Source organism: Geotrypetes seraphini, chromosome 2 (assembly GCF_902459505.1).
Source record: "Geotrypetes seraphini chromosome 2, aGeoSer1.1, whole genome shotgun sequence".
Lineage (NCBI taxonomy): Eukaryota > Metazoa > Chordata > Amphibia > Gymnophiona > Dermophiidae > Geotrypetes > Geotrypetes seraphini.
Window position 1 is genome coordinate 527,644,444 of NC_047085.1, and position 18,035 is coordinate 527,662,478.

The following is an 18,035-nucleotide window of genomic DNA, read 5'->3' on the forward strand; positions in this document are numbered from 1 at the left end:
ATCATTTTCGTCGCCCTCCTCTGGACCGCCTCAAGTCTTCTTACGTCTTTCGCCAGATACGGTCTCCAAAACTGAACACAATACTCCAAGTGGGGCCTCACCAATGACCTGTACAGGGGCATTAACACCTTCTTCCTTCTACTGACTACGCCTCTCTTTATACAGCCCAGCATCCTTCTGGCAGCAGCCACTGCCTTGTCACACTGTTTTTTCGCCTTTAGATCTTCGGACACTTATCACCCCAAGGTCCCTCTCCCCGTCCGTGCATATCAGCTTCTCTCCTCCCAGCATATATGGTTCCTTCTTATTATTAATCCCCAAATGCATTATTCTGCATTTCTTTGCATTGAATTTTAGTTGCCAGGCATTAGACCATTCCTCTAACTTTTGCAGATCCTTTTTCATATTTTCCACTCCCTCTTCGGTGTCTACTCTGTTACAAATCTTGGTATCATCTGCAAAAAGGCACACTTTTCCTTCTAACCCTTCAGCAATGTCACTCACATACATATTGAACAGGATTGGCCCCAGCACCGAACCCTGAGGGACTCTACTAGTCACCTTTCCTTCCTTTGAGCGACTTCCATTAACCACCACCCTCTGGCGTCTGTCCGACAGCCAGTTTCTGACCCAGTTCACCACTTTGGGTCCTAACTTCAGCCCTTCAAGTTTGTTCAACAGCCTCCTATGAGGAACTGTATCAAAGGCTTTGCTGAAATCCAAGTAAATTACATCTAGCATATGTCCTCGATCCAGCTCTCTGGTCACCCAATCAAAAAATTCAAACAGGTTCGTTTGGCACGATTTACCTTTTGTAAAGCCATGTTGCCTCGGATCCTGTAACCCATTAGATTCAAGGAAGTACACTATCCTTTCTTTCAGCAACAGTTCCATTATTTTTCCAACAACTGAAGTGAGGCTCACCGGCCTGTAGTTTCCTGCTTCATCCCTGTGACCACTTTTATGAATAGGGACCACATCCGCTCTCCTCCAATCCCCAGGAATCACTCCCGTCTCCAGAGATTTGTTGAACAAGTCTTTAATAGGACTCGCCAGAACCTCTCTGAGCTCCCTTAGTATCCTGGGATGGATCCCGTCTGGTCCCATCGCTTTGTCCACCTTCAGTTTTTCAAGTTGCTCATAAACACCCTCCTCCGTGAACGGCGCAGAATCTACTCCATTTTCTTGTGTAACTTTGCCAGACAATCTCAGTCCTTCTCCAGGATTTTCTTCTGTGAACACAGAACAGAAGTATTTGTTTAGCACATTTGCTTTCTCCTCATCACTCTCCACATATTTGTTCCCAGCAACTTTTAGCCTAGCAATTCCATTTTTTATCTTCCTCCTTTCACTAATATATCTGAAAAAATTTTTATCTCCCTTTTTTACATTTTTAGCCATTTGTTCTTCCATCTGTGCCTTCGCCAAACGTATCTCTCTCTTGGCTTCTTTCAGTTTCACCCTGTAGTCCTTTCTGCTCTCCTCTTCTTGGGTTTTTTTTATGTTTCATGAACGCCAACTCTTTCGCCTTTATTTTCTCAGCCACTAGGTTGGAGAACCATATCGGCTTCCTTTTTCTCTTGTTTTTATTGATTTTCTTCACATAAAGGTCCGTAGCCATTTTTATCGCTCCTTTCAGCTTAGACCACTGTCTTTCCACTTCTCTTATGTCCTCCCATCCTAACAGCTCTTTCTTCAGGTACTTTCCCATTGCATTAAAGTCTGTACGTTTGAATTCTAGGACTTTAAGTATTGTGCGGCCGCTCTCCACTTTAGCCGTTATATCAAACCAAACCGTTTGATGATCGCTACTACCCAGGTGAGCACCCACTCGAACATTAGAGATACTCTCTCCATTTGTGAGGACCAGATCCAATATCGCTTTTTCCCTTGTGGGTTCTGTCACCATTTGTCTGAGCAGAGCCTCTTGAAAGGCATCCACAATCTCCCTACTTCTTTCCGATTCCACAGACGGAACATTCCAGTCCACATCCGGCAGGTTGAAATCTCCCAACAGCAGAACCTCCTCTTTCCTTCCAAACTTTTGGATATCCACAATCAGATCCTTATCAATTTGCTGCGATTGAGTTGGAGGTCTGTAGACTACACCCACGTAGATAGAAGTTCCATCTTCTCTTTTCAGAGCAATCCATATCGCTCCTTCCTCTCCCCAGGTCCCTTGCATTTCAGTCGCTTGGATATTGATCTTTACATAGAGAGCTACTTCTCCACCTTTATGACCATCTCTGTCCTTCCTAAAAAGATTATATCCCGGTATGTTTGCATCCCATCCATGTGATTCACTGAACCATGTCTCTGTGATAGCAACAATATCTAGATCTGCCTCTAATATCAGGGCTTGCAGATCATGAACTTTGTTGCTTAGACTGCGAGCATTTGTGGTCATCGCTTTCCAGCTATTTTTCAGCGATAATCTCCTTTTTCGTATGGATTTTTGTGTCGTTTCACTTTCCGTTGCAATACTAAGAAATGAGTTGCTGATATTGCTTATGTTGCAGCCTTTACTACTATCACATCTTTTCTTTTGCCGGGGATGGTCTCTATAATTGTCCTTCGTACATACACCACCCCCACCTTCTAGTTTAAATGCCTAGAAAAATATTGTCTAAATTTCTCTGCAAGGTTTCTTTTTCCTGCTGTAGTAATATGTAGCCCATCAGTGCAATATAGCTTCTTGTCCTTCCATGTATTTCCCCATCCTCCTATGTACCTGAAGCCTTGTTGATGACACCAGGCTCTGAGCCATCTATTAAAGTCCTCTGTGTTTTTCACTCTTTGCTCTCCCTTTCCATATGCAGGCAGTATTTCAGAAAAAGCTAAAGTCTTTACAAAAGGTTTCACGCCCTCACCAAGCTCCCGAAAAGCTTTCTGTGCTGCAAGTGTGGAGTTGTTGGCCAGGTCATTTGTTCTCAGATGGATAACAACATCAGTGTTAAAATCCTTAGTTTCTTCCTTAATTATAGTCAGTATTTGCTTGGAACTCCTGGTAGCTGAGGATCCTGGAAGACATTTCACTATTTTGGTCTCCTCGCCCTGTGTTCCAAGGTTAATGCCTCTGATGATGGAATCCCCCAAAAGTAATAGTTTTCTGTTTTTGGCTTTTTAATTTGTACTTAGGGTGCGCTTGTTCTCTTGAGTTACCTTTATTGGTTCCAGTCCCACCTCCCTTCTGTTTTCCTGAGTATCGCAGTGCACTAGTGGAGCGAAGGAATTCTGTAGAGGTAATATTAGTGAAGGTGGATGTTTCTGTGTTACATGTCGCAGTCTTCCTGAGCCTACTGTGACCCATTTATTCCTGGGCTGTTTTATTCTTTGAGGTAGAGGTGGTAAGGTAAGTTGGTATGATTTTGTGGAGTGATGGAAGCTGCTTTAATTGAATTCAATTCCTGTTTAAGTTTGCAGAGCTCCTCCTTAATACTGGCAAGTTGAAGACAGATGGGGCAAGCCTTAAGCCTCCAAATAGTATGTCTTGGAATTAAAGCACCACAGTGATTGCATAGAATAAAGGTCATCTTGATTGGTTGTGAAGTGATGATTTGAGTAGTCCTGATTATATGGGTCTCTATAAAGGATCATCTTTAAGTTCGCCTGCCTCTGTTTCAAAACTCTAACAGGATCTTCCCCAATCTACTTGTCTGAGCACCTTGAAATAGCAGGCCCCTCTCGCACACGAAACGCCCACCTATTCACCTTTCCCTCCCTAAAAGGCTGCCTCTACAAGAGATTCACTGATAGAACCCTAGCATTCCAAGCGGGCAAATGGAACAATTGCCTTACCGCCCTCATCTCCAACTCTCCACCCTACCACCTGTTCAGGAAGTCACTAAAAACCTACCTCTTCGACAAATTCCGCTAACGCTGCCTTCCCCCCTTCCCTGCACCCTCCTGACCTCGACATGCCTCCATTCCCTCTGACTACGCCCCCCTCCCAAGCCACTATGGCCTCTCTTTCTCAAGCTCTGTTTTATCTAATTGCCCTGCCTTTTCATAGCCTCATATTTAACATCACTGTAAATGTACCACCGCTTTAACATGGAACATCGCTGTATACGTACAGTCTCTTCTTTAGGATATGCCTTTTTATTACTGCTATTTATGTAACATCTTTGTAAATGTAATAACACTGTAATATGTATCATCGCTGTAAATGTACAGTCTCTTCTATTGTTAACCGCATTGAACTTCCATGGTATTGCGGGATACAAGAATAAAGTTATTATTATTATATATGAATAGTGGGCCCTGGGGTTGGTGGGACTATAAGTCTTACCCTTATTCCTATGAAGGGAAAGAGGAAATAAGATTAAAAGAGGAAAGAGAAGGGTTTATTTTTTGTGCTTTTTTTTTTTTTTTTTTTAGTAAGAAATAGGGATGAGAAGAGAAATTAAGCAGATATAATGCTGAAAACCAGTGAAAAGAGCAGAATATGAAATGCTGAGTAACTTAGCTTTTAGAAGTTCACAGGGCAGCCTTGTTCACAGCAATGTCCCAAAGATAATACAATTAACCTTAGAAGTAAAACAGAGCCCCTCCCTTCTCCACCTAATCAGCAGAAAACAATGGCTGAATACTAGTAAGACAGAAATATGATCCAGAACACCGCCGTCCTCCTCATTTCGGCCTGAACAAATGGGAACACATCACCCCGTTTTACCACCAACTACATTGGCTGCCATTCGAAACCAGAGTCCTATTCAAGTTCGCTTGCTTCTGCTACAGAACAGTATTTGGTTCATCGCCAAGATACATCAATCCTCATTTCAATCTGAATTGCACCAATAAGAAATCCCGCAGAATCCAGCTGTTCGCCTTCCCCTCTCTAAAACTATGTCATCTCAAAAGATTCCTAGACAAAACCTTCGCCTTCCAGGCGGCTAAGCTGAACCCATGGCTAGCCCAAATGGTACTCGAGGCTCCCACCTATCTAGGCTTCAGAAAATTACTCAAAAGTCACCTATTTCGCGAACAGGACCCTTAATCCCCCCCTACTCCATCAATAAATCCTCCCCCCCCCTCTTATTGTTCTTCTCCTTCTTGATCTCCCTTTCTCTACCTTACCTTCTATCCTCTCCCTCATTGCTGCTTGCATTTCTGATAAAATGTTTGTAAATCTGCGTGTCATCGCGGATCCTAATTAACTGATGTAAACCGCCTAGAACTCGCTGGGTATGGCGGTATATAAGGGTATATAAGAATAAAATTATTATTATTATTATTGTTATTATATGAGTTGAATACTACAGTCTAGAAAACATCTTTTGTTCTGAAGCTTATTGTACTTTATCTGTTGATCTGTTCTTGTTCAACTTGGAGGGTAATACATCTAAGTCTTAGGTTGAGTTTGTCTTGCGTTTTTAGATTTGATATTTATTTTTTATTGTTTACCGCCTAGAATTACAGCTTATAAATCATTGTGTCATTTCTTTTGTTTTCCAGATTTGCCTCCTATTCTGTGTTAAATGTATCATGGTTTCAAAATGATGATAAAGTAGAGAGGTTGAAAGACAAGTTGGCCATGGGTTATTGCCTTTCTTTCATTTAGTTCTTTCTGTCTGCCTTTTTTTTTTAAAATTCTTTATTCATGTTTAAATCAAATTCAGTAAGTGGAAAACAGAATAAATTAATCATTTTACACTATAGACATCACTTAAGTTTTACAAGATTCATACAGATTAATACCCTCCCCCCATCCAACCCAATCATTTCCATTAGAATAACTGTAAATTTTCCACTAAATTTAGTATTATATTATACATATTAAAACAGAAAATACATGTATATATCCATTCAGACTTATTTTTCAAACCACAAAATTTATCATCCTTCCCCCCTATTCCATCCGTAAAAATAGTTGATTAAAGACTTTTATACTTCCTACCCCTCCCCCTCCCTGGATGTGCTTATTATCCAATAACAGGCCATAACTATAGAGATTCTACAAAGGAAGTCAATGGGCCCCAAATTAATTTACATTTTTCATTATTCCCTAATGTAACAGCATTCATTTTCTCATCTTTATAGATTAGACATAAACTAGCCCACCAGAATGTAAAGTTGAGACGATTCTAGTGTTTCCAATTTCGTGTAATCAATTGTATAGCCGTACTTGTCATGTCTGCCTTACTATCCATTTAGTATCTGCAGTTTTCGAAACATTTAGAAGAATCCTCGCTCAGTACACAGTGCAAATAATATAGCTCGTTCTAGTGCTCTCATGTCATTCAAACTCTGACCCTACAGGTTCCGTATATACTTTCTCCAGCCACAGTGAGTGCAAAGTCTGTTTTTACGTGAAGCACTAGAGGGTGAAGTAATTTGCACAAGTAAGAGAAGCAGGATTTGAACCTGGCTGCCTTTATTTTCAGCCTGTTGTTTGAAGCAAAGGTCATACTTTCACCTCAGTATTTATCTGTTATCCTCCTGTACATAAGTGCACTTTCCCCAAACCAGAATTTTGTGCATGTTAACATTTTTACTACGAACATTACAGGATTTGTAGTTGCAAGTAAAAGCTAGTTGATGACCTTTGTTCGCATGATTAATTTAATAGGTTACAGAATATAGTGGTATTTCTGTCTCATGTTAGAGCTTTGTTTGTCTTTACTGACCTTTTTGGGAGTGATTTCCAGTGCCTATATTATGTGCATGTTGAAACCAGTATTTCCTAATTACAAAATTTCAGATAGTGGAGGAGGATTGGAAGTTAAGACAATAAGCAGCAAGAAAATATTGATGGGCCGATGGAGGGTGGCAAGGATTCTAATCATAGCTACTACTGTACTTCCTTGGCTCTGGAGCTGAAAGCACCTTGCTGCAAGGGCTGGGGTGGGGTGGGGGGGGAGAGATAGGAAAGCAGTGGTTAGGGCAGTAGGCTAAGACCTAGGGAAGCTAGAGTTCATATCTCGCCAACACTCCTTGTTTGGTATAATTCATTACATCACTGGTTCTCGACCCTGTCCTGGGGGACCCCCAAGCCAGTCAGGTATTCAGGATATCTCTAATGACTTTGCTTTCAATAGAAAAAAGAAACTGCTTAACTCTCTTATATAGTAAATTACAAAACTTAACTATATCTTTTTAATTAATACATGTATTCTCAGGTACACATTTCTTTTACTCACCCCTTGAGAACAACCCCTATAATACTTAAAATCCCTTATCTCTTAGTCTGCTTGTTACTTGTTTGATGAAATCCTTGACCGTCTGCTGGTGGTCTTATCCGATTAAAGCAGGGTTTCTCAACGCGCGGTACGTGGGCTGCTCGTTGAGGGTACATGGGCTGACCGCTCCCTATCCATCCGCTCCCTTTTCGCTCGCCCGCTACATTTACTTACAGCCCCGATGGTGCCGTAACGAAGGGAAGGGCCAGGTGTGTGCTCACAAGCCTTCCCCCTGACATCAATTCTGACGTTGGAGAGAAGGTCTGGGCCAGTCAATCCCATTTTGTAATATTTGGGAGTTTTTTTGGCACACATTGACTCCCAAGGCTCGTAGTTATTTGTTGAACCCATGATATTGTTGTCACTCTGGAATCTGGAATATTTTTGTTGTAAAGTGTAACCGGGTGGGTGGGTAGGGACTGCTTTGTTCTTTGCTTGTTCCCTGTATACTACTCATGAGATGTTTGTTAATATGTTGTTTTTTTAAATTTTTCAATAAAAAATAATAATAATAATAATAAAAAAAGAAGTGGGGTTTCTGAGTTTCTCCATGTTCCTCCAACTGAAAAATCCTAAAATTGCCGTTTTTGACTTTGGGAAGTGTTAAAAATATCACATTTTTGGCAGGAATTTGGTTTTGACAGCCATATTGGATTTTTAGCAAAAGGAAAGGGGGTTTCCTAATACGCAAGCCAATTTATCCTTTAAAAAGGAAGTTACTTAGGTGTTAATGAAGGGCCAAGAAACCCAAGCTACTACAGCAAGCTCCAAGAAAGGGGATGATGTAGGGAAAGAGGCACAGTATACAAAGCCCATAGTTTGTCTCCATCAAAGCTCTGGCTTAATTGGGACTGAATTATAGGATCTAGGGTCGGGCACTGACTTGCTAATCCTGGGTTTCTGTGCTGGGGTAAGCAGTGCATGCTTTAGAATCTGCTTTGCCCTGTGCACTCCTGTGTTCCCAGAATTTTCCCTGCCACAACATACACTTACTGGTACTCCTCAAATCATGAGCACCTCCATTGATGCCACCTGTTGGGAGATCCAACTGACTCAGGCCCAAATCTAAATGAGACACGACTGCCACACACTATATGATCCTTAATAGAGAATGATACGGGGACAGTAAACCGTGGTCACCGCAGTAAATCCGCAGGAATGGAGACATTTGCAACTGGTTTACCGCAGGAATGGGGGATAAGACCTTTCACCGCCCCTCAGGAATGGGAAGACAAGACTTTTTACCTTCTACAGAAGTGGTGAAAAGTCTTGATCCTGTGGTAAAAAAAATTGCGCCTGTGTCAGACTCGGCATCTCCTCCTCAGCTCATTTTGCGCCTGTTTTACCTTCAGGAGCTAGCCATGTCATGATGAAGACAGAAGGAACCCAAAACCAAATCCTGAGACAAGTTTCAAGTTTATTAAAAATTTGATTAATCGCTTATTCAAAATTCTAAGCGATGTATAAAAAAGTAAAATTACAAATTTCTGGGGGAAACAAATGAATAAAACTAACCTGACAAAACATATTAAACTGAAGGAAGAAATGGGGAAAGAAATACAAATTGTTCATAGTAAATAAGACAAGTAAGGCAAAAACAACAGGGAGGGTGAAAGCGGTAGACTTAAAATAAATCATTAGAGGCTCCTAATCTAGCTTTCTAGCAGTCAAATGCATCTTGATAAAGAAGAAAATTACCAGACAACAAAAGGTAGAAAAAAATTTATTTTATATTGTGTGATTGGAATATTTCAGATTTGAAATATGTATCTTGCTAGAGCTGGTGTTAGACATAACTGGGGATTGCAAAGCCTAGGCTGTGCTTCTTTAGCTTCCAGCTAGCTTAGGGCTCTCTCTGACCAGGGGGTTGTTACCCTAGTTGCACTCCCCTAAAGTATTCTGTTAGCTTGATTTTTCTATGTAGCATTCTGTACTAATTTGACTTCAGTTTTCTTGATAGTGGAGGGGAAGAGAGTGGAGACAGGGGTTTTGTTGATGCTTGCTCTGAATTATTTATGTTTATAAAATGACAATTGTACAGAATATTGTCTCTCTTTATACTTTAATAAAATAAGTTCAGTATAAAATCTTAACTATTCAAGGTTTGTGTGGATGGGATCTGACAGTTTGCAGGGTGGGGATGGGGACCGAGCTTGGGAGACGGGGACTGAGCTCACGGGGATGGGGCAGGGACGGGGACAGCTCGCGGGGATGGGGATGAACTCATGGGGACGGGGCGGGAACGGTGATAAATTTTTTCCCTGTGTCATTCTCTAATCAGGCCTAACAATGCACGCCTCAAATATACTTAACTATCCTGGGCACAACCAGAAATAAAGTTTATGAAAGCAAACCTTTTTCCTTACTGCCTCAGCTGCTACTTTGAGAACCAAAGTAGCTTTCTTTGCCTCTTATTATTGCTGAATCTCGCAGCATAGTGGAACGGTTGTCTTGAAATGCAGAGTTTAGTTTATTTGTGCTTGATATACTGCTTTTCAAAATGGGAAGCAAAGCAGTTCAACCTAATTAAAAAAAAATTACAACATTAAATGATAGAATTGGACTACAAATAATTATAGGAAAGTGGAGAGAGTCAGGATTGGATGGAAAGAAAAGTACCATTGTAACAGCGCAGACCGACCACCCACCACCCAATCTATGGGCACCATCAAATGCTATATTGAAGAGATGAGTCTTAAGGGAAGCGAAGCAAGGATCGGACATTTCAGTGAGAAAGTTGGGTGGGAGGAAGTTCCTGAGCATATGGGTAATAAAAAAAAAAAAAGACAGAATGACAAGTGGCTTCTAGTTGAGAGAAAGTGAGAGAGGGGATAGTTAAGTGATTGCCAGACAAAGATCTCAATAGACACACAGGTCCTATAGGATATTCTAGTGCAATAAGTGAGACATCCTAGATGACATGGTTAGTTACCTCATCATGCTCACATGGACTGCAGAAGAAATCCACTTGGAATTTTTCACTGTGCCTCAGTGTACTTCACAGCTCAGTATAGCGCCCTCTAGCAGTCTTTTCTTCTGCATGCAGTAGTTGATCCTAACCTCTCTGATCCTTTGTTTGATAGTGCAGCCGGTCCCGGATTAGGAGACCCAGACTTTGGATACTGGATCCACGGATACAGTGGAGCCTCCTCCTCAGCTCCTGATGGCTGGAAAGGATTACATGGTGGATGCCCTATACAACCTTTTGAAGGTGCTTGCCATGGTATCCATATTCTATTTCCGCACGCCGAATGCTGTGGGTTCAGCAGTGGGCTGGTGATTCCACCTCCAAGGCTACTTTAGTGTGGCTACCTTTCAAGGTGCAGGTGCTGTTTGGCAAAGGCTTGGATGACCTCATGGATTCGGTGGTGGACAGTCGACTGAAGATACTGCCTGATAGTAGAGCTCGACCCTCCAGGAGTTCTGGGCATTCTAATTTTCCTGGCTCCTACCGATCTTTTCGTGACTACCGACCATATGTTCCTTCCTCATCGCAGAGATATTCACAGAGTTCCAGGAGTAGATATGTGGGCTACAGGAGGCCCTAGCCTCCCACCGCCCATTCAGCACGACCAGCCTGAAAGACACAATGATTCCAGGGAGCCAATAACCCATCTGCGGATAAGAGGTCGGCTCTCAGAGTTCTGCCTGCTTGGACATGCATTACAGCAGACTAGTGGGTCTTGGAAATTATTCGGTCAGTCTACAAGCTGGAATTTGTCCAACCTCTGTTGGATTGGTTTGTGGATTCTCCGGCCAGGCGCCCCGACAAGGTGTGAAAAGTCCAGGAGACTGTTCAGTGCTTGCTGGATATTCGAGCTATAGAATCGGTGCCTCTCTGGCTCTGGCAGATACTTTGTATACTTCATCATGCTAAAGAAAGGATCAGAAGATTGGAGACTGATTCTGGATCTGCAGCACGTGAATACGGCTCTCAAGATCCGTCGATGCTGAATGGAGACTGTGTGGTCGGTCATTGCAGCAGTTGCTCTGGGGGAATTTCTGGCTTTGTTGGATCTTACGGAGGCATACTTACACAGTCCCATTTTTCCAGCCCTCTGCAAGTTTCTGCAGTTCCATGTTCTGGGTCAGCATTACTAGTTTTCGGCCTTGCCTTTTGGGCTAGCTGCAGCACCTCAGACCTTCACCAAGGTGATGGAGGCTCATCTGAGGAAGATGGTGTTACAGGTTCACCCTTATCTAGACGACTGGTTGATCAGAGCTCCCTCTTTGGCAGAGGGGTAATGCACAGTGGAACAGGTGCTCCAGGTGCTGGAAGAGCTGGGCTGAATTGTCAACTACAGAAAGTGTCATCTGACCCCCACGCAGTCACTGAAATATCTGGGAGTTCTTTTCGATACAGCAGCGGGCCTCGCAGACAGAAGCTGTTTGCTCAGATCTTGGCCCTATTGAAGAAGTTGGCTCCAGCAGCATTGGACTACCTGCAGGTTCCGGGATCCATGCTGTCAACGCTGGATGTGGTCCTGTGGGTGAGAGCGCACATGCATCCTCTTCAGCATGCCTCTGTCCCGCTGGGCACCCCACCGGGATACCTTGCAGATGTATCTCCTGTGGACCTTGGAGGCCTGAGCGAGCATGAGCTGGTGGTTCCGTCCTCAGTCGCTCTTCGAGGGTGTTGCATTGCATATTGCTTCCTGGATTGTGGTAACGATGGATGCCAGCCTTCGGGGCTGGGGAGCTCACTGTGATCATCGACCTCTGCAGGGCTTGTTGGACTCTGTCTCAGAGAAAGTGGTCAATCAATCATTTGGAGCTCAGGGCCATTCGGCTAGCCCTAAGAGCTTTTCAGCTGACCCTGGAGGGACAGGCTGTCCTGGTCTTCTCCAACAATGCAATGGCAGTGGCCTATGTCAATTACCAGGGTGGGACTAAGAGCTCTCCTGTGGCTCAAGAAGCTCGCCTTATTTTCCTTTGGGCGGAACGTCATCTACTGGCGCTAACGTCAGCGCATCTGGCTGGAGTGATCAGCCGTCAGACACTCGATCCAGGCAAATAGGCCCTGTCATCAGAGGCATTCAAAGCCATTTTGCAGTGCTGGGAGCAGACCTGCTTTGACCTCATGACCATGGCAAGAAACAAAAAGGTAAAGTGTTTCTTCAGTCGCAAATCCGAGCCAGGAAGCGAGGAGCTTGATGCTCTGGTTCAACCGTGACCTCAGGGAGTTCTTCTGTATATTTTTCCTCCCTGGCCCATGATCAGCTGGGTACTTTGGAGGATTGCGGCTCATCCTGGCCACGTCATCTTAGTGGCTCCCGACTGGCCTCGAAGGCCTTGATACATGGATCTGATGCGGCTGTGCGTGGGGCTCAGTCTACGCCTGAGCGTTTATCTGAACCTTCTCTGTCGGGGGCCGGTGGCCATGGAAGATCCGGATCGCTTTGCGCTTACGGTATGGTTCTTGAGCGTGCTGCCCTAGAACATAAAGGATATTCGGATCCGGTAGTGGACACTCTCCTCAGGTCTAAGAAGTCGTCCACGGTGTTGGCCTAAGCTAAGGCGTGGAAGTTCTTCCAGCATTGGTGTTCTCAAGACCAGGTGGATCCTTACTCGGCTCTGGTTGTGCGGATTCTCGCTTTTCTTCAGGCTGGTTTGGATAAAGGCCTCACTGTGGCTTCTCTGCGGGTTCAGGTGGCTGAATTGTCCTGTTTTATTTCCAGGGACAATAGAGTCTCGTTAGCGTCGCATCCGGATGTGGCTCATTTTATGAAGGGATCCCTTTGGGACTGGCCGCCCGTAAAGAATCCTTTCCCTGCTTGGGATCTAACTTGATGCTGTCGGGCCTTGCCTCTTCGGGATGGGTTCTTGTTTCCATCACTTCTCCATAGAAACATAGAAATAGATGGCAGATAAGGGCCACGGCCCATCCAGTCTGCCCACCCTAATGACCCTCCCCTACCTTTGCGCCGCAGGGTTTCCGAGCTGCAGGTGTTGTTTTGCAGAGACCCTTTTCTCAGTATTTCGGAGGCGGGGGTTTATTTGAGGAAAGATCCTTCCTTTTTACCGAAGGTGTTCTCGGCTTCCATATCAATCAGGAAGTGTGTTTGCCTGCTTTTCAGCTGACTGGTTCCAGAACTCAGGATCGCCTGCTGAAGAAAGTGGATGTGCACAGGGTGCTTCTGCGGTATTTGGAGGTTACTAACGAGTTTCGCCTCTCTGACCATCTGCTTGTGCTGACACATTCCAGTAAGTGGGGTGCTCCTGCTTCTAAGGCCATGATCTACAGATGGATCTATAGGGCCATTTCGTCCGCTTATATTCTGGCGGGGAAACAGTCTCCTGTTTCTGTCCAGGCACATTCTACCCAGGAGTATGGCTTTGTTGTGGGCCGAAGCAAGAGCTGTTCCTCCTGAAGAGATTTGCAAGGTGGCAATGTGGTCTTCGCTTTACACGTTTGCCAAGTTCTACAGAGTGGATGTGGCTGCCAGGCAAGACTTAGCCTTCGAGTCCTCGGTCTTAAGGGCCGGCGCAGCAAGCCCATCCTAGCTATTTTGGGGGGACTGCTTTTGTACATTGTAGACTTCTCGCCCTGTCCTTCCTGTGCCTGTTTTCAGCTTTTCAGTCACCTCAGTCTCCAAGCTGATTCTTGGAGACCGGTCAGCTCTTCGGGGTTGTGAAGAATTTGTTTGGGAGTAGTTTCTGAGCTCCTTTGAAGCCTTTGTTGGTGGTTAATGGTACTGTTTATTTGTTTCTGAGCAGATTTCTAGTTTGGCCTGTTGTTACAGGTGACTCTTCTTCACATATGTCGGTGCCTTTCTGGGCTTGGGTACTGAATGCTAGAGGGCGCTAAGCTTATCTTTGAAGTACACTGGAGGCAGAGTGAAAAATCTGGAGTGGATTTCTTCTGCAGTCCATGCGAGCACGGGGAGGTAACCCTGTCGTCTAGAATGTCTCACCTGTCTACTGGAAAAGAGCTCACCAGGGTAAGTACATAATCTCTCTTTATCAGTGATGAAGGATAGGAGGGGATACCAAGATGAAGAACTTTATGTACTTCTTCTATTGTATGCAAATTGATCTCATGCATATTCATTGTGGAAATCTTATAAACCTGACTGGATTGTGTCTCTAGATCAGGGGTAGGCAATTCTGGTCCTCCAGAGCCAGAGCCAGGTCAGGTTTTCAGGATATCCACAATAAATATGCATGAGTTAGACTTGCAACTCAAGGAGGCAGTGCATGCAAATCCATCTCATATATATTCATTGTGGATGTCCTGAAAACCTGACCTACCTGTGGATCTCAAGGACCGGAGTTGCCTACCCATGCTCTAGATCAGGCATGGCAAACTCTGGCCCGGCCCGTGGGGTACTGAAATTTGGCACCCCAGACAATTTCCCCTAAAGCTGCCGCATCATTTATGGATTCACGCCGCATCATCTGTAGGTTCACACAGCCTGCAGAGGATTGCTGGTCGGCAGTAGCGATCCTAGCAGGCCGCCGTAGCCTCGTCCCGCCCCTCTGATGTACAGGACAGTGCCAGAGGGAATGTGCAGCTGAGGCTACGGTGGCCTGCTAGGATCACTACTACCGACCAGCGATCCTCTGCAGGCTGTGTGAACCTGCAGATGATGTGGCGTGAACCTGCAGCTTAGGAAAGGTATTTTGGGGCTGGTAGTCTTAGGAAGTTATAATGTAGTCAGGCAAAAATCAAAACAAAATTAGATATAAATATTCAATATAAAAGCATTAGAGGTATCATTTTAAATAAACTTGACATATTTCATGTGCTCCCACCATTAGTTAAGCACAAGTTTTTTCATCAGTTACCCCAAAGTAAATTAATAATTATGTAGTATTAATTGAGGCGAGCAACGTGCTCGATTTTTAAGAAAAAATGGGCTAAATATGTGGGTTCACTTCGAAGGGAGGGTTCTTCGAGTGGGCAGAGTTGTTGGCCCTTTTCTGCCATCATATTCTATGTTTCTTTGTTTATTTAATAATGCACTTATCTGAGCTCAGTTAACAATCCTGATACTGGTGTTTCAGAAACAGCACAGCTTTGTTTGCATCCCAGGGCTGACGTGGGGTTGGAGAGGTGGTAACCCTAGACCTTTTATTAAGGTGTGCGCTAAATCGGTTAGCGTAAGGACTCCTAAGTATCTTTAAAAAAAATTCAGCCCGCGACTTAGCCTATTGTTTGGATTTTGGCCCCTTGTGTTTGACACCCCTGATCTAGATAATTGTGGTTGCCCATGCCTGAACTGTTTAGATGAGTTGGGTCACTTCAAAGCAGACGTTGCAGATGTTGTAGTTGCGGTATAGAGAAGGATTGCTGGATCTTAATATCCCCATCCCATCCCGTCCCTTTCCTGCAAGCTTTGCCTTAACTGCACAAGTCTCGAACACATGATTTTAGTGTTCGAGACTTGCAGGGATAGGAAAAATCTGTCCCCGTATCATTCTACGTTTTTACTTGAGTAAATTTTTTATTTCTCATTATACTTTTTACTTGAAGTATCAAAATATGCATTTACTTAAGTACTTTATATAACACTGCTTGTAATCTTGGGCAAATCACTTAACCCTCCATTGCCCCAGGGATAATGCTTAGATTGCGAGCCTACTTAGGAACAGAAAGACAACCTGCATATGTTCTTATTACTCTGACATGGGAAATGTTAACCAGAGCTCACCCTGACTAGCATTGATGGACCATTGGTCTGTTATAAGAATAGCCTTACTAAGTCAGACCAATGGTCCATCTAGCCCAGAAGCCCGTTCTCAAAGTGGCCAATCCACTGACCAAAACCCAAAGAGTAGCAACATTCCATGCTACCTATCCAGGGCAAGCAGTGGCTTAACAGACCATGGACTTTTCCTCCAGGAAACTGTTCATACCTTTCATTGTCCGCAACATGTTCCAGAGCTTAACTATTCCCTAAGTGAAAAAATATTTCCTCCTATTGGTTTTAAAAGTATTTCCTTGTCTTTGTCATAAAGCTTTTAGGGACCCACATAAAAATCGAGACATGTACTGTATATACTCTGGATTGAAATACCTTCAAGGTATAAAACTGCTCTGAATTGACTGACTGAATTGTCATTAGCAGCGGTATAAAAGCTTTCAATAAACAATAAATTTACGGGAGATGGACCTTTTTCAATAGAAAGGAAGTACAGGTGAAAGAAGTAATATAAGGAAATCTAGCTAGGTACTTGGGACCTGGGTTGGCCACTGTTGGAAAGACCTTGGGTCTGTCCCAGTAGGGCAGCTCTTATGTTCTGAAATATTTCTTTAAAGATGATGGATATGTGGAAGAGAATCCGAGTGGAGGTAAGAAACTGCATTGAATATCTATTGATGGACTCTTTGCTATCATAAGTAATCCAGATGGCGCTTTGAATATTGCCATTATTTAGATAACTTGGGAGGCTCCCCACGATCCCCTCTACCTCAGCACTTTGCGCAAATTTATTTTTAAAATTTCTATTCTGTTTAAAACCTAAACATAGTGTTACATACATAAGTTCATAAAACAAAATAAAAACAGGCAAACAATAGGAAAATAAAAGCCAAAAGAGGCTTATACAAACAATCATGAAAAAGTGGGTGGCTAGATAAAGGAAAAGCCAATGGGACTTATTATTGCCTTTTCATGCTTACACATTCAAGGAGAATTAAGTGACTTGAGCAGGGTCACAAGGAGCAGTGCCAGGATTCAGTCCTATGATCTCTGGGTGTAGAGGCAGCAGCTCTACCGCTAGGCAAACAACAGTTATCTTTATAATCTGTTAATCTACAATATTATTAAGGTCTTTTTAAATGATTTCATTACAGATTCTTTTGTGAACAGTCAGGAATGGACCCTAAGTAGATCTGTACCAGAGCTGAAAGTGGTAAGTGCTGTTTCATTTTGTTCTGTTTAGTTGAATCATCTGACCCAGATTCCAGAACATGGCTTGAAAATCTGGCCCCCAAACTGGAAATTTCTTTTTCAGGATCTCCGCTCTTAGCATGTAAAAAGTGCTGTTATCCCAGGACAAGCAGGCAGCATATTCTTACATGTGCCCTGGTATGGACAGTATTAAAAGTATACTGTCACTTTAAGTTTTAAGTAACTTTGCAACTGCCCGCACCGCGCACTGACATGTGCCTTTCTGCCTGACGTAGGCTTGCGGTACCTCAGTTCTTTGTTTTCTTCTTGTTGCTTTCCCGCTCTTGTGTCTTTTTTTCTATACTTTATTCTTGTCAGCATTGTTCTTTCTCTTTACTAAATGGAAAATTTAATTAAAAAAACCCAAAAACAAACAACCCAACTATTTTCTTCTTTTTTTGCTTCAAACTTGGGCTTCGGCCTCGGATATTTTCCTCAGTGGGTCTTCTCAGTTCTACATTGAGTATAATCTCACTGACAAAATTATTTTCCCTTTATGTCGAAATCATTAATGGGTTTTAAGAAGTGCTCTAGGTATAGCGGCCTATTTCTATCACTAACTCTTGTAGTTGGTGTCTACTGTGTTTGGGTCCTGAACACTTCTGCTTAATGTTACACCTTACAATCCAATCCAATCTTTAGTCTTATATACCGGGTCATTCCCTAAAGGGACTCAAACTGGTTAACAAAAGTTAGCTCAAAAGAACATAGGAGAACAATAATTGGACAGGAAGTTCATCTATTACCATCCCTTATTTGTCTGCTAAAAATTTCTTAAACAGATACTTCTTCAAAGTTTTTCTAAAACATGTTAAAGAGGAAAGGAGTCTAATTTCTGAAGGGAGGTCATTCCAGATTTTTACCAAGGTAAATGCCATAGAGCAGGGGTAGGGAACTCTGGTCCTTGAGAGCTGTATTCCAGTCGGGTTTTCAGGATTTCCCCAATGAATATGCATTG

The 18,035-nt window shown here is 43.3% G+C and overlaps 1 protein-coding gene across 2 annotated transcripts in view; it reads left to right on the forward strand.

The window, feature by feature from the left end:
• AGAP3 (ArfGAP with GTPase domain, ankyrin repeat and PH domain 3) overlaps positions 1-18,035 on the forward strand; it is a 597,692-nt gene that overhangs the window by 98,451 nt on the left and 481,206 nt on the right. For both annotated transcript variants that reach the window (XM_033932747.1, XM_033932746.1), the window contains exon 2: positions 16,981-17,039. In XM_033932747.1, the coding sequence (XP_033788638.1) occupies positions 16,981-17,039 (59 nt within the window). The remainder of the gene's footprint in view (positions 1-16,980; positions 17,040-18,035) is intronic.